The 20,074-nt window shown below is 41.4% G+C and overlaps 1 protein-coding gene across 2 annotated transcripts in view; it reads right to left on the bottom strand.

The window, feature by feature from the left end:
* LOC132381038 (Fc receptor-like protein 5) overlaps window positions 1-20,074 on the bottom strand; it is a 74,782-nt gene that overhangs the window by 34,679 nt on the left and 20,029 nt on the right. For both annotated transcript variants that reach the window (XM_059950151.1, XM_059950150.1), the window contains 3 exons: window positions 13,190-13,510; window positions 11,211-11,531; window positions 90-410 (listed from right to left, as the gene is read on the bottom strand). In XM_059950151.1, coding sequence (XP_059806134.1) covers window positions 90-410; window positions 11,211-11,531; window positions 13,190-13,510 — 963 coding nt within the window. The remainder of the gene's footprint in view (window positions 1-89; window positions 411-11,210; window positions 11,532-13,189; window positions 13,511-20,074) is intronic.

The raw sequence follows: 20,074 nt of genomic DNA, 5'->3' as shown, positions 1-20,074 counted from the left end.
AGGATATTCCTGCTGCACTGACTGTTCCCAGAGAAAATATGAATCAGACATTTCAGTGGAGGCATCAAGTCAATCAATGAGAAACCTACCGTCAGATACTTGTAGATGCACGTCAAACACTGGATGATTGCCAGATGTTGTAATTCCACATCTGTAAATTCCTTTATCATTAGAGAAAAGATGCTCCATAGTAACAGTAAATATTCCCTGGAATGTGTTATCTCGGATTGTCGTACTTCCATACTGCTCATTTGTCCCATTTGTAGTCACTAATGATGTGCATTGGCGACTCCACATGTGGCAGAAGTACTTTGTGTGTGAACGGTACATTGGTGCATAGTGACAATTGATTGTGACTGTTCTTCCCACAACACCTCTTACTTTATCTTCTGCCCATAAAGCACCTGAAACTGAAGGAGAAGTTTCTCAGAAAATGCACAGGTAAAATCAAATCAACACAGGGAGATGCAAGATTCTAGATTATTTCATGTCATTTACTGTACACAAGTGTAAAGGAGAACAAAATTATTATCACATTGGATCTGACACAAAAGAAATGCAATGTCATGTTCCTGACTGTTGATCCCTCATATTCTCCTAATTCCCTTTTCCCCCTGTACTCCCGGGCTCCTTGATTGTGGCACCTGATTCTCATCTAAACCTGGTGCATAAATACTCCGGCTTTGCGTCCACTCATCACCAGATCGTTGTTTCAGCCAGTGTGGTAATTCACGTTCCCGGCCACTTAGGATTGTGTATTCTAAGTTTTCTTTCAGCACAATGGTTTGCCTGTGTTATCTCTGTCCCTCCATGTCAAGGGAAGCATTGCCTGCCATCTGCCTTTCTGTTCATCCTCCTGTTTGCTATTCAACTCCAGTCATGCTCATGCCCTCATCTGCATCCCAACTCTAACTCCGTGCCAATGTCCTGCGTTTGGGTTCATCTGTTCTACGCAACAGCACAGTCTTGCCACCATGGACCCAATGGATATAATAATATTCAACAAACCCTTGCCAGACAGGGTTCCCTACTAGGACAGCACAACCAACTCCTCCTGGAGGTCATGGAGATCCCCATCTGCTCACGTCACACAGATCGGGAACCGATGGACCGTGTCTCCACTCATATTACTCAACCCACTCCTGGAACCCAGCCTAGCCAGCCCAGACAGCCTGTAGCGGCAACCGCCCAAAATTCACTTACACCCCCGCCCCGAGAGCCTCACATACCAGAGCCAGAGCACTACGAGGGAGAATTGGGGAAGTGCTGGGGTTTCCTCCTTCAGCGCTCCCTGGTATATGAACAGCAGTCGTCGACTTACTCCACAGATAAGTCTAAAATTGCTTATGTCATGAGGTTGCTGCGGGGGAGCGCATTAGCGTGGGCCGCAGCAGTTTGTGACAACCAACCAGATACTTGCTCCTCTTCCAGCAGTTTCATTGCGGAAATGAGAAAAATCTTCGATCACCCCGTCCGAGGTAAAGACGCTGCCAAATGTCTACTTCAGGGAAGTTAGTGTAGAAATAGCAGGGGCTCTGACAGAAATATTTCAAATGTCATTAGAAACGGGGATGGTGCCGGAGGATTGGTGTATTGCTCATGTGGTTCCATAGTTTTAAAAGGGTTCTACGAGTAAATCAAGCAATTTTTGGCCTGTCAGTTTGACGTCAGTGTTGGGTAAATTAATGGAAAGTATTCTTAGAGATGGTATGTACAATTATCTGGATAGACAGGGGCTGATTAGGAACAGTCAACATGGACTTGTGTGTGGAAGGTCATGTTTGACAAATCTTACTGAATTTTTTGAATGAAAAAAACTCGGAAAGTTGACAGGGATAAAGCAGTGGATGTTGTCTATATGGACTTCAGTAAGGCCTTTGACAAGGTTCCACACAGCAGGTTAGTTAGGAAGGTTCAATCATTAGGTATTAATATTAAAGTAGTGAAATGGATTCAACAGTGGCTAGGTGGGAGATGTCAGAGAGTAGTGGTGGTTAACTGTTTGTTGGGTTGGAGGCTGGTGACTAGTGGCGTGCCTCAGGGATCTGTACTGGGTCCAATGTTGTTTGTCATGTACATTAATGATCTGGATGATGCGGTGATAAATTGGATTAGTAAGTATGCAGTTGATACTAAGATTGTGGCGTTGTGGATAATGAAGTAGGTTTTCAAAGCTTGCAGAGAGATTTAGGCCAGTTAGAAGAGTGGGCGGAAAGATGGCAGATGGAGTTTAATGCTGATAAGTATGAGGTGCTCCATTTTGGTAGGACTAATCAAAATTGGACATACATGGTAAGTGGTAGGGCATTGAGGAATGCAGTAGAACAGAGTGATCTAGAAATAATGGTGCATAGGTCCCTGAAGGTGGAATCTCATGTGGATAGGGTGAAGAAAGCTTTGTAAATCAGAACATTGGAGTTGGGTTGTAATGTTAAAATTGTACAAGGCAGTGGTGAGGCCAAATTTGGAGTATTGTGTACAGTTCTGGTCACCGAATTCCAGGAAAGATGTCAACAAAATAGAGAGTACAGAGGAGACTTACAAGAATGTTACCTGGGTTTCAGCACCCACGTTACAGGGAAAGGTTGAACAAGTTAGGTCTTTATTCTTTGGAGCAGAGAAGGTTAAGGGGGGACTTGATAGAGGTATTTAAAATTATGAGGGGAATAGATAGAGTTGACGTGGACAGTCTTTTTCCATTGAGAGTAGGGGAGATTCAAACAAGAGGACATGAGTTGTGAGTTAAGGGGCAAAAGTTTAGGGGTAATACAAGGAGGAATTTCTTTACTCAGAGAGTGGTAGCTGTGTGGAATGAGCTTCCAGTAGATGTGGTAGAGGCAGGTTTGATATTGTCATTTAAAGTAAAATTGGATAGGTATATGGACAGGTGTCAGGAGGGGTCAGGTTATGGTAGGACTCAAGTGCAGGCCAACAAATGCTCCTTTACCAGGATTTATTAGGGAGCATAAGGTCAACAGTCTTTCATAAATAGGAGGCAGGCACGAATCCAGAATGGCAGGCGGAGGTCTAACCCGAGAAAGGCAGTCCGGCGAGGGCAGACGAGTCAGAGCGCACAGGCAAAAATCAGGTTCCAAAACAGGCAAAATCCAGAAACACAGAGTTCAGCAAAATCAGTGGCAGTAGTCGCAATGGCAGGCTAGAGTGACTCAGGTCAGAGCTGGGACAAACTGGCAGAGAATGTGAGTCAAGGCAGGGTTTAAATGGACCGGGTAATGAGTGAAAACAGAAACAGCTGGGTGCTGGTGAGGAGATAAGTGGATAATTGGCGAAAGTCCAATCAGGAAAGTGGCTGGGTCAAAACCCACATGGCCAGGTGAAAGGAGGCAGAAATTAAGGGATGTCGTGGTCCAGGGCTATCTGCAGCGGCCCTTCGACTCCGTGTTCAGGCCGGATCCTTAACAACAGGAAAGGAATGGAGGGTTATGGGCTGAGTGTAGGTAGGTGGGACTAGCTGAGAGTAAGTGTTTGGCACGGACTAGAAGGGCCTTTTTCCATGCTGTAATTGTTGTATGGTTACCCATTCTCTGCTAGGGCTCCCGCAGTGTTGCTGAATATTCAGTGGAGTTCTGGACGTTAGCAGCCGACTCGGGGTAGAACGATAAGTCGCTCCTGGTTCTTTTTCTGAATGGACTCTGCATCCTTGTGAAGGATGAGTTGATGACGAGAGAACTCCGACAGCTTGGATTCCTTGATCTCCCTGGCCACCAGGTTGGACAATCACCTCTGAGAGCGCCATAGAGAGAGAACTGGTCGTCCACCACCTTTGGTCACTTCTCGGCGTTCTTTAGCGCCTCCCGGCAGAACAAGCCTCTCTCCTCCTTCTGCACCTCAAGAAGCTCCCAGCCTTGCCATTTCAACTGCTCCAGAAGAGGAACCAATGCAGCTGGTGTGGACCCACCTTTCTCCCACTGAATGTCTCCGGAGAATGAGCGGGCGAGTGCCCATATTGCGGTCAGTCCGGCCACTTCCTTGCCACCTGCACCCTTTGGTCAAAAGAGAATGCTCACCAGTAACGGGGGTCCCTGGTGAGCCAGAGAACCTTCCCTTTTGTTCCCAGACCCCGGATGCAGCTTCAAGCCACTCTGTGTTACAACCATCTGTCCTCGCCTCTGCTGGTGCTAGTGGACTCTGATGCAGAGTGAAACTTCATGGACGAAAACCTAGCCCTCCAAGCTGGTATTCCTCGTGAGCCTCTGTATACGCTGTGGGATGCTCGGGCACTGAACGGTAGACTCCTACACTGAGTCATACACTGCACTGAACCCCTGCTTCTCCTTCTCTCCGGAAACCATCAGGAACAGGTGCGATTCAACTTAATTTCCTCTCCTCAAGCCCCTTTAGTTCTCAGCCACTCTGGCTAAGTCGTCATAACCCCCACATCGACTGGTCCACCGAGAAGATAGTCAACTGGAGCTTGTTCTGCCATTCCGCTTGCCTGTAATCAGCCCCTCCCCCAGTGGTGGTCATTGCGACTTTGTCCGCCTCTGAGCCCCCCGACTTGCCCACCGTTCCTGTAGAATATCATGATCTTGGAGAGGTGTTTAGTAAGCAAAAGGCCCTCTCTCTGCCTCCACATTGCCCTTATGATTGTGCAATTGACCTTCTCCCCCGAGCCTCGTTACCCACCAGTCGGCTGTACAAACTGTCCAGACCAGAATGAGTAGCTATGGAGATGTACGTAAATGACTCGCTCGCGGCTGTCATCATCTGATACTCATCTTCCCCTGTAGGCGCTGGTTTCTTCTTTGTGGAGAAGGAAGAAGGATCGCTACACCCAAGCATTGACTACCATGGCCTGAACAACATTACCATAAAGAATAAGTATCCCCTGCCCCTTTTCAACTCTGCATTCGAGCGGCTTCTTGGAGCCACAGTATTCTCTAAATTGGACTTGCGGAATGCCTATCACCTGGTCAGGACACGGGAGCGAGATGAATGGAAGACAGCCTTTAACAACCCCTCGGTCATTTTGAATACCTTGTGATGCCTTTTGGCCTATCCAGTGCTCCCACGGTGTTCCAGGCTCTGTTCAATGATGTACTTAGGGACTTCATCAATCGATTTGTTTTTGTTTATCTGGACAATATCCTAATCTTCTCCTGTTACCTCCATGTGCACACCCATCATGTCTGCCAGGTTCTTCAGAGGCTTTTGGATAACAAACTATTTGTTAAGGCTGAGAAGTGTGAATTCCATGCCCACTCCATCAGTTTCCTGGGGTATATCATTGAGAGTGGGCAGGTGAGGGCGGATCCGAAACCCACGACGCTTAAACAACTCCAGCAATTTCTGGGATTCACCAGTTTCTACTGTCACTTCATTAGGGACTACAGCCGGGTGGCAGCGCCCCTTACTCATCTCACCTCTCCTGCGACCCTCTTCCACTGGACCACCGAAGCGGACTCAGCCTTCTCAGAGATTAAGAGGCGTTTCACCTCCGCTCCCATCCTGGTCCAGCCTGACCCACCTCACCAGTTCATAGATGAAGTGGACGCCTCCGACACTGGGGTGGGGGTGGTCCTCTCAATGCTCTGTCCTGGACCAAAAGCTCCATCCCTGCGCCTTCTTCTCTCGCTGTCTATCCCTGCTGAATGGAACTACGACATTGGGAACCGTGAGTTGCTGGCCATCAAATTCACCTTGGAAGAGGAGAGGCACTGGCTGGAGGGAGCAGAACACCCATTCATTGTTTGGACAGATCATAAGAAACTGGCATACATTCAGACAGCTGAATGCCTCAATTCCCGCCAAGCCCATTGGGCACTGTTTTTTATCCACTTCAATTTCACCCTCACCTACCATCTTGGTTTCAAGAACGTGAAGCCAGATACTCTCTCTTGTCAGTACGTCTCCGAGGAGGACCCTTTCAATCCCAATACCATTCTTCCATCATCCTGTGTCGTGGCTGCCCTCACCTGGGAGATTGAGTCCGTAGATAGAGAGGCCCAATGGACTCAACATGACCCAGGCAATGGACCCCCCCCCCCCCCGGTAGCCACTTCATGCCTTCCACTGTCCGTTCTCAGGTTCTCTAGTGGGGGCATACTTTCCGGTTTGCCTGCCATCCTGGAATTGGTCGAGCCCTGTCCTTTTTGAAGCGACATTTCTGGTGGCCACCATAGATGCTGACAATCGCTCCATCTCCGCCTGTATTGTGTGTGCCTGTGGAAAGGAAATCCCTTTGGGCACCTGATGGGCTGCTTCATCCCCTACCGGTCCCTGGCCATCCTTGGTCCCACATAGCTCTCAATTTTGTCACAGGTCTACCCCCTTCGTGTGGTAACACAGCTATACTCACCGTGGTGGACCGTTTTTCCAAAGCCCTTCCCAAACTCCCTACGGCCCGTGAAACTGCTGACCTCCTTGTCCAACATGTCTTCTGCCTTCATGGAATTCCCTCTGACATCGTTTCTGACCGGAGCCCCCAATTCATCTCCCAAGTCTGGAAATCCTTCTGACAAGCCTTCGGAGCTTCACTAAGTATGACTTCCAGTTTCCATCCACAGACTAATGGTCAGATGGAGCTAGCCAATCAGGATTTGGAAGCAGCACTGTGCTGCATTTCCATCGGTAACCCGTCATCCTGGAGCACACATCTCACTTGAATTGAGTATGCCCACAACTCCCTGACCAGCGCCACCACCGGTATGTCCCCTTTCGAATGTTTCCTAGGCTATCAACCCCTCCTTCTCCTGCCCGAAGATGGCATCGCTGTGCCTTCAGTTCAGGCCCATCTCCGCCGGTGCCGCAAGGTCTGGAGGGATGCTCACTCGGCCCTGCTCTGCTCCGCTGACCAGAACCGGAGTATCACAAATCGCACCCGGATTCCAGTATCCACCTATCAGCCTGGTCATAAGGTCTGGCTCTCTTCAAGTGACATCCCCCTTGAAACCAAATCCAAGAAACTCACACCTTGTTACCTCGGAACATTCGAAATCAAGAGCTTCATCGACCCCTCGGTGGTCAAACTCAAGCTACCCAGATGCATCTGCATTCATCCCACGTTCCACATCTCCCAACTGCAACCTGTGTTTCTCAGCCCTTTGTGCTCTCCTGCCGAACCCCCTCCACCTGCCCGGGTCATCAATGATTACCCAGCTTAAACGGTCTGGCGAATACTGGATGTGCGCCACCAAGGCAGGGGTTTCCAGTCCTCGTCGATTGGGAGGGATAGGATCCAGAGGAGCACACCCGGATCCCCTGCTCCTTCATCTTAGACCCCTCCCTCATCCAAAACTTCCATCGCGACAATCCGGACAAGCCTGGTGGTTCACTTGGAGGCTCCCATTGAGTGGAGGGTACTGTCACAGTCCCCACCGTTGATTCCTCATATTCTCCTAATTCCCTTTTCCCTGTGTTCTCCCAGTGCCTTGATTGTGACACACCTGATTCCCATCTAAACTAACAGCATAAGTACCCCGGCTTTGCATCCACTCATCACCAGATCGTTGTTTCAGCCAGTGTGTTAATTCATGTTCCCAGCCACTGAGGATTCTGTATTCTAAGTTTTGGATCAGCACAGTGGTTTGCCTGTGTTAACTCTGTCTCCCCGTGTCAAGAGAAGCATTGCCTGCCGCCTGCCTTTCTGTTCATCCTCCCATTTGCCGATTAGCTCCAGCCACGCTCGTGCCCTCGTCTGTATCCCAACTCTATCTCCGTGCCAGTGTCCTGCAGTTGGGTTCACCCGTTCTATGCAAAATGCAACCACGATAATAAAAAATAAAAATATTTTATTTAAAGCTATCTCTGTGTGCCAAGGAATCTGCTACACTGTCAATTGGTATAATAGAATTCCACATTGACTGAGAAGACAACAGCATCATCCCTCATCTTGTGCTCACAGCTCTCCACAAGTAATGGTTTTTATTTGATTGGAATCATCATTGTCACTGCCCACTAATGTCTCAGTGTGTTTCCACATTTCTGAGTCAGTAGATTACTGATCCAGTCCCATTCCAGGCAGGCGAGCACAAGATCAGTGGTGGGTAAATTACTGGAGGTGATTTTGTGAGACAGGATCTACCCGAATTTGCCAAAACAAGATCTGATTTTGGATAGTGAACATGATTTTGTGCATGGGACATCATCACTCAAAAATATTTGTCTGAGCTCTGTTTTTGAGAGATGATCAAAGGAACTAATGAGGACAAGAACTTAGAATTTGCAGTTGAGTTTAGCAAGGCTGATGACCATACTGTACAAGGTCGACTGAACTGCAATGTGAAATCTCACGGTAGGCTAGCTGGATGGATACCTAATAGGCTTGGTGGAAGGATTGTGGTGGTGGAGTGTTGGTTTTCTGACAAGTTCAGACTTTATCACCAGTGGTGTGTCATTGGGATTAGTGCTGTTATTTCTTAATCACTCTTATTTGTCATCGATATTAATAATTTGGAATAAAAATGCAGATGACATGGTTTCTACATTATGGATGACACTGCGGTGTGGTGGATAGTGGAAAGAGTTGTGTAAGTTTACTAGAGGACCTTGAAAATGAGCCGGTGTTCAGCCCATTACTCAGTGCCAGCAAATTCCCCCCCACCTGAGCCTGTCCTGTCTGCTTGCATTTGACCCATCTCCCGCTCTTCTCGGTAATACCATCAGGTGGAAGGTGCAGGACTCTTGGATCCCACACCACAGGGTTCATCAATGGTTGTCGTCCTGCAGTAATCAGGCTCCGGGATTGTTCTCACTCGCCTTAGCTCCGAACTGACTCTGCAGCTCTGAACTCACTTTCAGGGACTCTGCCTCTGATGTTATATGCAATATTTGTTTACATATTTTTTATTAGCACGATTTGTCATCTTTTGCATATTGGTTGTTTTTCATTCTTTGTTATGTGTGGTTTTACATGGATTTTATTGTGTTACTTTATTTTGTTGACAAAGGTATGGTGGATAATCACTGTCTTTATTCCAGGGTAGGAGAGTCAAAAACTAGAGACCCTCAGCTTAAGGAGTGAGGGGAAATTCTCAGAGAGCCTGGAGGGGCAGTGTTTTCCACACACAGCAGTGCGTGCGTGGAGAAGGCTGCCAGAGGAAGTGTGAGACATGGGTACAAATACACTATTTAAAATACATTTGGACAAGTTCATGTACAGGGAAGTTTTAGAAGGACAGAGGCCAATTGCAGGGAAATGCGTGAAGCTCAGGAAGACACTGATGTCAGCATGGATGAGTTGGTGTGAAACTCCTCATTCCATAACCTATAACTCTAACTCTACAGCATCCTCTCTAAACTGGAACACACTTCTGAAAGGTTAAGTTCAGAATTCTATTTCATTGCATAGATGTGACAGCTTATGGAATCACAGCCAATCAGATTGCACTTCAATTTCAAAATTCAAATTACAAACTACATTTGTTATTAAAAAATTTATACCATGTACAACCTTGAGATTTACCTCCTTCCAGGCAACCATAGAACAAAAAAAACAATCAAACACATTTTTAAAAAAGACTGTCAAACACACAATATGCAGAAAAAAGAGCAAATCAAAGCAGGAAATACCATTTGGAATTGAAATTCACAATACTGAGGCCACAGACAAGAAGCCAGTCATCATTCTAAATAATTCAGGAGCCCGTTAATTGCAAGCCACAGCTTCAATTCAGTGTAAAGACAAGTAAACCTCGCGGTGCAGCAAGCTATACAGCGGCCCATCCCTCGCCTTGGACTGGCATTCCTTTAGTGTTTTAAAAGGGATTTGAAGGTTTATTTTCCTTGTTGTAGTCATGAAATACAACAGTCTTATTGTACATAAACTCAAATAGAAGGAATGGATTCCCTGCTCATGTCTCAAAGTGAGTGAGGTTTTCTATTCAACAACCAGAAACTCAGTTTCAGCAATTAGTAATTTACCTGGGCTGCTCAGATAGTCACAAGCTAGAGTCGACCAAAGACAGTGAGACCACAAGACACAGGAGGAGAATTAGGCCATTTGGCCCCTACAGTCTGCTCCACTATTCCATCAAGGCTGATTTATTTATTCCATCAAGGCTGTTTTATTATCCCATTCAATTTCATTCTCCTGATTTCTCCCCATAATCTTTAATACCTTTCCTAATCAATAAACTATTAAGCTACACTTTAATTATACCCAATGACGTGGCCTCAAAAGCCATGTACGGTATCAAATTCCACAGATTCATCACACCCTGGCTACTGAAATTCCTCCTTATCTTTGTTCTAAATGAACGGAGTCTGTACATCCTCCATGTGGAATGTACGTTGTCTCCCTGTGTGGTCCTCTTTCCTCCCACAGTACAAAGACAGACTGATTAGGTGAATTGCTCTTTGCAGATAGCCCTGTTATTAAGTTACAGTTAATTGGGTTTGTCAAGGGTTCCTTTGGTGTTGTGACCTACTCTGTACTCTATCGGGAAAGAAATAAAATAAAGTTATGTCCTTGCATTCTGAGGCTGATTTTTCAGGTATGATTTCCCCATAAGGAAACCATATTTGATCATATCATATACCTTCAAGTATCCCAAAATTTTATTCATAATAATGGACTCCAATACCTTCCCAACCACTGATGTCTTGCAAACTGGTCGACAATTTCCTCTCTTTTGCTCCCTCCTTTCTTATAGAGTGGGATGATATTCCCAATTTTCCAGTCCTTTGAATATTCCAAACTCTAGTTATTCTTGAAAGGTCACCACTAATGCCTCCACAATTTCTTTATATGACTCTTTCAGAACCTTGGGGTGTAGACCGTCTGGGGTCCATGTGACTTATCTATCTGCAGATCTCTCAGCTTCCCAAGCATGTTCTGCTTAGTAATAGCAACCACACTCACTCCTGCCCCCTGACATTGCCCAATTTCTGTCATTCCCACCAATATTTTCATTATTATAAGTCACTCCTTTTGCTTTTATGAGAGTGTCACTGTCTCACAACTCAACACTTATTCTAGTCTTTCCAAACCATAAAGAGGAATATGGATGGAATGCTTTCAATTTCTCTGGGTGTGCAAGTCCAACTATGCCTGAGATGCTCCACATCTTCCAGGAGGAAGTACCAGACTTAACTGTTCACTGCACTTTATTTCAACCCCATGAAGGCTACAATGTGCAGCTTATACAAAGCACAGAATTTCCTTACCCTCACTAGACGTATAAGAGCAGCAGTAACAGAGTAACAAAAATAAATATTTAAATGTATCCTCCCTTGAAATTAGAACTTACTGGTGCCATTGATTTCGGTCACATAACTGCAGATCTCTCTGATGTTGAACACTGTCACGTTAACCATTCCACTGGATTTTCTTCCAAGCTGATTCGAGGCACTGCAGTAATATTGATGGTGTTGGTGGTTAAAGGATTGACAATGTAGAGTCAGTTCTTTGCTGTCTGAGATAGATCGATACCCAGATGAGGTTTTTTCATGCCACGTGTAGTGAATGGGAAGGGATCCCTGGAAGGACTCACAGGAAACTGACACAGAGCCCCCGAGACGTGAGACATTTGCTGGTGACAGGTATCGAAGCACAGGAACTGACACAGGTTCTGTGGGAAAGAATTTAACATTCAGACACTGAAAGAACATCTGAAAATCACTTTTCTGCCATTTTATTAGGTACAAATGTTCACCTGGCCATTAATGCAAATATCACCGGCACATTTCATTGAGACAGGGAAAGGATGGTAGGGTACAGGAACCATGGTGTACAAAGCCAATTGAAAATATGATGGCAGAATATAGTATTAACGGTAAGACTACTGGCAGTGTGGAGGATCAGAGGGATCTTGTGGTCTGAGTCCATAGGACACTCAAAGCTGCTGCACGGGTTGACAGTGTGGTTAAGAAGACGTACGGGGTATTGGCCTTCAACAATCATGTGATTGAGTTCAAGAGCCAAGTGGTAATGTTACAGCTATTTAGGACCCTGGTCAGACTCCACTTGGAGTACTGTGCTCATTCTGGTCACCTCACTACAGGGTGGATATGGAAACCATAGAAAGGGTGCAGAGGAGATTTATAAGGATGTTGCCTGGATTGGCGAGCACGCCTTCTGAGAATAGGTTGAGTGAACTTGGCGTTTTCTCCTTTGATTGCCAGAGAATGAGAGGCAACCTGATAAAGGTGTATAAGATGATGACAGGCATTGATTGTGTGGATAGTCAGAAGCTTTTTCCCAGGGCTGTAATGACTAACATTATAGGGCATAGTCTTAAGGTGCTTGGAAGGAGGTACAGAGGAGATGTCAGGGTTAACTTTTTTAGACAGAGAGTGCTGAATGCATGGAATGGTCTGCCAGCTACGCGTGTGGAGGCAGATATGATAGGGTCTTTTAAGAGACTCCTGGATATGTCCATGGAGCTTAGAAAAATAGAGTTAAGCTGTTATTTGGTTAGCTGAAGTAATTTCTAAAGTAAGTACATGTTCAGCATAGCATTGTGGGCCAAAGGGCATGTATTGTGTTGTAGGATTTTCTATGTTTCTATCTAATGTGTCAATTATGTGGTAGCCTCTCAGCCTATAAAAGCATTCAGACCTGGTCAGGAGGTTCCGTCATTGCTTAGGCCAAACATCAGAATGAGAAGGTAATGTGATCTGAGTGACTCTGACCATGCTGGCACCAGACAGAGTAGCTTAAATATCTCAAGATCTACTGATCTCCTGGGATTTACATACTCAACTGTCTCTAGATTTTACCAGAAATGGTATGAACAAAATGAAAAAAACATCTAGAGAGCAGCAATTCTGTGAACAAAAATGCCTTGTTAATGAGAGATGTGAGAGGAGAATGGACAGACTGGTTCATGCAGACAGATAGGTGACAGGAATTCAGATAATCAGGCATTATGACTGCAGTGTGCTGATGAGCATCTGAAAGTGCAGGTCGAACTTCAAAGTAGATGGGCCACAGAAGCAAAAGACCATGAACATACACTCAGTGGCCACTTAATTATGTATAGGTGGGACCTAATTAAAGTGGTCACTAATTGTTGAAAGGCAGCAACTTGTGAGATACTGTACATCACAAGTATGGTGGCTTTCAGGAGAGATTGAAGTTATTACTGGGTTCAGTGACCTGCCTTACAGAGGGAAACATTTGGCACTGATATGAATGCAGAGATGGTGAGGGATGGACAGAGTCTGGACAAAGATCATGAGACACTTACTTTATGGAAGGCACAAAGTCAATCCCTGAGAAACCTACCATCAGATACTTGTAGATGTACACTAAACATCGGATCAGAAACTGGTGTTATAATTCCACAGCTGTACCATCCTGTATCTCCAGAGTGAAGATCCTCCATAGTAACAGTAAATATTCCCCGTTCCGGGTTATCTGTGATTGACACTCGTCGACTCCGTCCGTGTTGCCCATTTGTTTCCACTAAAACTGAACATTGGAAAGTCCATCCATGGCACCAATACTTTGTGTGGGAGCGGTACTTTTCTTCATAGTGACAATCGATTGTGATCGCTCTTCCCACAACTCCTCTTACTGATTCCTCTGCCCACAATGCACCTGAAACTCAGGGAGCCATTTTTAGATTTGACGGGAAAGGAACATCTTAATGCAACCCAGGGCAGTACTGAGAGAGAGCGGCAGTATTGAACTTTCAATTACCCCAAACATGTTGGCCTTTCAAATGGTATGTGTGAGTGTGCGTGAGAGAGTGTGTGTGTGTGTGTGTGTGTGTGTGTGTGTGTGTGTGTGTGTGTGTGTGTGTGTGAGTGTGTGTGAGAGAGTGTGTGTGTGTGTGTGTGTGTGTGTGTGTGTGTGTGTGTGAGTGTGTGTGAGAGAGTGTGTGTGTGTGTGTGTGTGTGTGTGTGAGTGTGTGTGAGAGAGTGTGTGTGTGTGTGTGTGTGTGTGAGTGTGTGTGAGAGAGTGTGTGTGTGTGTGTGTGTATGTGTGAGTGTGCGTGAGAGAGTGTGTGTGTGTGTGTGTGTGTGTGTGTGTGTGAGTGTGTGTGTGTGAGTGTGAGTTTCTTTAGACAAGTTTATAAACTTCACTGAGAAACCCCTCATGATGTCTGAAGCTGTGCCCTTTGGATCTGGTCATTGGTACTTTAGTGTCTAGAAATTTATGTGTCATTTCAGTAACTGTTAGGATACACTGAGCACTTAAATTCAATTTATTATATCTGGAATTATAAAAAGATGTATCAATAATAATAATTATAATAACGACGAACAACATATCAATAATAAAGTTCAACTACCAGACTGTCAAAATCCCATCTGGATCAGAAAGGTCTTTACTCATCAGTTAATAACTTATGTGAGTGATTGATAAGTTCATGGCCTACTGTAGAAGGAGATGTTATTAACTTCAAACTTTCTGCATAATCACTCAAACGTTGACCTGTATGTGCATGTAAGGAGAGCTGTATAACTCATCCCCTTCTGCCTTAGGTCACAAACTTATCAATCACCCATCTGTGGACACTTTCCGGAGGTCCAAAATCTGTATGCTCTATAATCGCTGGACTAAGTGTGTGTTGCCTTTATGGCAGTTATTTAGTTTATAATATTTTCGCTTAGTAATTCATTTGTTAGTATTTTCTAGTTAGAATTAGAAGTGTTTAAAGTATATTCATTGCCTGTAAAATATATCAGCATGCGATGACGTCACATCCGGTTTCGCCACGTCTTGTGGGAAAACACCGGTTTGAAATTAGTGCGAGGGTGGGGGCTCACCACGAGGCACACCTGAGCAGAAGTTGCTTTGCGAGCATTAGAAATCACAGTGAGGGGGGGTGGAGTTTCAAGATGGCGGCGTAAGCATCTGCCTTTTAGGCGCTCTTTATTTTTTTAACTATAATCACCCTTTAATTAGACCTTTTCGAACTTAATCATATGAGTTGCTACCTTTGATTGACCCTTTTTTCCTAAAATAATAGTTGATCTAATCTTGTCAAACCTAAAATGGCTACAAGTAAGAAATCGGCTAAGGATCCTGTATCCATCGACGCAATTGTTGGTCTTTTGGACACTAAACTGGATGTTAAATTTGCGGCTATGGAAAGTAAATTGGACAATAAACTGGATGCTAAATTTGCGGCTCTGGAAGGCAGACTAGAAGGTAAATTGGACAGTAAACTGTTAAGTTTTGAAAGGAGGATTACTTCGAAAATATCCGATCTTGAAGGAGTTGTTAAATCGCTTGAAACTAAGTTTCAGTCGCAGGCGTTAGAGGTTCAACAGCATGGAAATAAGATCACGACTCTTGAACAATCAATTTGTGAAAAAGCACGTATAATTGAAGTGTTAGAGAAGAAGATAGAGTCGACTGCTAAAACTTTAGATCAGTACAAGTTTAAAATTACTGATCTTGAAAATCGTTCTCGCAGACAGAATTTGCGCATCATCGGAATTCCCGAAAAAGTTGAGTCCGGTGATTTAACTGAATTTTTCTCTAAATTACTGTGGGAAATTTTCGGTGGTGAAGGTTTGAAAAATGAACCTGTTATTGACCGCGCTCATAGAGTTGCGAGGCTTTCGTCTGTGTCTGATAAACCACGAGCGGTGATTGTTCGCCTTCATTATCCTCGTGAGAAAGAGCTTCTAATTCGATTAGCTCGTAAAAAAGGTATGATCTCCTACAGAAATTATTCATTTCGAATAGTTGAAGACTATTCGTATGAAGTTATGAAAGCCAGGATCGCTTTTAAACCAGTGATGGCAGAGATTCATTCGTTTGGTTTTAAACAAGCTTTAATGTATCCAGCGAAGCTTAGAATGGTGCTGCCCGACAACAGTCTACACTTTTTTATCACTCCTGAAGAAGCGAAGAAATTTGTTGAAGAATATCGATCCTCTAGTGCAACTTGAACTATGAGTTACATTGAAGATTTTTTTTTTGGAGAGAGGATGTTATTTCATTTTAAGTTTTAACCCTGGAAGTTGGGTTATAACTTCTTATTTTGAACTATGGGTCTGGGTCTTTTTTTTTACTACTATTATTATTGCTTATAGATGCTGTTTTAATTTTTATAATATCCTTTTTTTATATACGTTTGTATTTTGTAATAATGAATTATTTTTTTTCAAAATGTCGTTTCTTCTTCCCATAAGTCTTTACTTTTTATAAGCGTTTATTTGCTTGCCTGTATTTAGAAATGGAACAAAGGTTTTGAATTCTTTTTCTTTAGTTTTTTTTTAAATATGTTGTAGTGTCTATTAAATCTTTTTTTTTATAAAAATATTCTATTTTGATAACTTTTTTACTATATTTTCTTATTAGATTGCTGAATTTATATTCATATTTTGTAATATGGCTTTCTCAAAATGTCGTTTCTTCTTCCCATAAGTCTTGGCTTGTGAAACGTCATCTTTGTATCTGAATATGGAATTTCTTTTTTAAAGGTGTATCACATTTTTAAACTTTAATGTGCATTTTTTTTTATTAATGATCTTTCTGGTTTTACTATTTTAGTTTTTTTTTTTGATTTGTCTGATATGGGTGTGTATGTGTATGTGTATATATATATATATATATATATATATGTAGGTATATATATATATATATATATATATATATTTTTTGCAACTCTATATTTTAATTGGGGTGTTATATAGTTTTTTCTTAAAAAATTTTCTTATGGAGCTGCCATCTTGAAATGGGGGTAATATTAGTATTAGTTTATGCGCCTGCCGCTTGGCTTTCTTTCAAAGGGTGGGGGGAGGGGGGAGGGATCTTTTTTCATGCTTTTGCTTTTTATTTTTTTGCTTTTAGTTTATGGGCTGACTTTAAATTGTTAATATTGTTGAGGTGTCAGGATCTCCGGTTGCTCCTGAATCAATTTTCCTTCTTCCTAAATTGTGGGTTATGTGTCTTTTTAACCTTTTATGATACACACAATTAATATTGGTATGATGGATAAATCTATTAACTTTATCTCGTGGAATACTAATGGTTTAAATCATCCGATTAAACGTAAAAAAATATTTAAAGTATTCCATAGATTGAACGCTAATATTATTTTTGCACAGGAGACCCACATTAGGAGGGAGGATAATCAACGTTTTTTTAGGTTCTGGAAAGGTCAACAATTTCACTCAAATTGTACCGCTAAAATTAGGGGTGTGTCTATTTTTATAGACGCCTCAATTTCGTTTACACATTATGAAATTATTTCTGATCCACAGGGTAGATTTTTGTTGATAACTGGTTCACTTTTTAATCGGAAAGTTGTTTTAGTTAATATTTATGCTCCAAACTTTGATTGTCCTGAATTTTTTAAACGTTTATTTACTTCTCTTCCTAATTTGAATGAATATATGTTGATTATGGGTGGAGACTTTAATTGTTGTTTGAATCCTTCGATGGATAGATCTAAACCTATTCGAACTCTTCCGAATAGATCAGCTTTACTTATTAATTCTTTTATGGTTGATTCTGGAATTACTGAAATATGGCGGTTTTTGAATCCTAAAGGTAAAGAATTTTCATTTTTTTCACATGTATATCATAGTTATTCTAGAATTGATTACTTTCTTATTGATCATCGTTTATTAACAGATGTTATTGATTGTAAATACGATTCTATTGCTATTTCGGATCATGCGCCTTTGAAGTTATCTATCAAGATTTCGGATTCTTCTATCAATACTAGATCTTGGAGACTTAATGCTACTTTACTTCAAGATCCAGAATTTATTACCTTCATAAAACAACAAATTGACTTATTTTTTTCAACAAACTATAATGAAGAGATTGATAAAGGAATACTTTGGGACTCTTTCAAGGCTTTTATTCGTGGACAAATTATTTCATATTCCGCTGGTAAAAGAAAACAAAGATATTCAGATATAGCTTTATTGGTGGATAAAATTAAAGAAATTGATAAGATTTATTCCGTTACTCCTACCAAAGAACTTTATAAGAAGAGAGTTGAGCTTCAAATGGAACATAGTTTATTATTATCTTCTTCAATTGAGAATCAATTAATTAAGACTAGGGCTCAATTTTATATTCATAGTGATCGAACTGGTAAATTGTTAGCTAATCAATTAAAAGCTATTTCGACTAAGCGACAAATTATTAAAATTCGTAAACAAGACGGTAATTTAACTACTGATTATAAAGAAATCAATAACACTTTTCAAGATTTTTATAAATCTTTATATCAATCAGAATTTGACGGTGACCGGTTTATGATGGATAATTTTTTTAATAATTTGAATATTTCTAAACTGATAGATGAAGATTGTAGCTTGCTTGATGCTCCTATTTCTATGGATGAAATAAGAGAGGCTATCTCATCAATGAATTCAGGGAAAGCTCCTGGTCCTGATGGTTTTATTGTAGAATTTTTTAAAACTTTTTCTTTATTGCTTTCTCCTTGGCTATGTGAAATCTTTAATGATGCGTTTGTTAAGAAGAGATTACCTCAATCGTTTTATGAAGCTACTATCTCTTTAATTCTTAAAAAAGATAAAGATCCTACCTTATGTGCATCTTATCGACCTATATCATTATTAAATGTAGACTCTAAGATTCTTACAAAAATTTTAGCCATTAGATTAGAAAAGGTATTACCACAGATTATTTCAGAAGATCAAACTGGTTTTATTAGGAATCGATATTCCTTTTTTAATATTAGAAAATTGATTAACATAATTTATACTTCATCTCCTACAACCCCAGAATGTGTTATCTCATTAGATGCTGAAAAAGCCTTTGATAGAGTTGAATGGACATATTTATTTAATGCATTGAGAAACTTTAATTTTAGTCCTAATTTTATATCATGGATTAAATTAATATATTATAAACCTGTTGCTTCTGTTCTTACAAATAATTATAGATCCTCTTTTTTTCAATTATCTCGTGGTACGAGACAAGGTTGTCCTTTAAGTCCTTTATTATTTAATATTGCATTAGAACCTTTAGCTATTGCTATTCGTGAGTCTCCTAATATTTTTGGTATTACCCGTAATGAGAAGTTATACAAATTATCGCTTTATGCTGATGATTTGTTGTTATATATTTCTAATCCTAGTAGGTCTATTCCTGCTATTTTATCCTTGTTGGCTCAATTTGGTAGTTTTTCTGGTTATAAGTTAAACTTAGATAAGAGTGAGTTATTCCCTTTAAACGCGCAAACTTTATTGAGTGATAGGATGCCATTTAAAGTTGTTACTGATAACTTTATCTATTTAGGTATAAAAATCACCAAGAAATATAAAGATTTATTTGGACTGAATTTTTTACCTATGCTTCATCAAATTCAGCAACTTACTACTAGATGGTCTTCCTTATTTTTATCATTAGTTGGTCGGATTAATGCTATTAAAATGATGATTTTACCGAAATTTTTATATTTATTCCAAGCTTTACCAATTTTTATTCCTAAATCTTTTTTTGATAATATTGATTCAAAGATTTCCTCATTTGTTTGGCAAAATAAAAATCCTAGGTTAAGCAAAAGGCAATTACAAAAGTCTAAAAAAGATGGTGGTCTAGCTTTACCTAACTTTAGATTTTATTATTGGGCGAATAATATTCGTAACCTAATGTACTGGAAACTAGATTTGGATTCACCTGTGTGCCCACAGTGGGTAAATTTGGAATGTAGTGAGGTTAAGGGATATTCTATATTTTCCGTTCTTGGTTCTTTTCTTCCTATTGATTTAGCCAAATTCAATAAACAGATATCTAACCCTGTTGTTAAACATACACTACGAATTTGGTTTCAATTTCGCAAATTCTTTAATCTGAAAAACTTTGCTCTGGACAGCCCTATTTTATGTAATTTTTTTTTCAAACCTTCATTGACAGATCAAGCTTTTAGTATATGGAAAAGGAAAGGTATAAAATGTTTTCGTGATCTTTTTTTTGAAGGTACTTTGATGTCTTTTGATCAACTATCCAACAAATTTGAATTACCTAAATCTAATTTTTTTAGATACTTACAAATTAGAAATTTCTTACATAAAATTCTTCCATCTTTTCCTAATTCAACTCCATCGGATTTTTCAGATTTGATTTTTACTTTTAATCCTTGTCAGAAGGGATTAGTAGCTTTTATTTATAACATGATTATGAAGATACAGCCAGAAATATCGGATAGAATTAGACAAGAATGGG

Source organism: Hypanus sabinus, chromosome 25, assembly GCF_030144855.1.
Source record: "Hypanus sabinus isolate sHypSab1 chromosome 25, sHypSab1.hap1, whole genome shotgun sequence".
NCBI classification, from domain to species: Eukaryota; Metazoa; Chordata; class Chondrichthyes; order Myliobatiformes; family Dasyatidae; genus Hypanus; species Hypanus sabinus.
The sequence above is the reverse complement of the archived record's forward strand: the minus strand, read 5'-3'. Positions and strand labels throughout refer to the sequence as shown.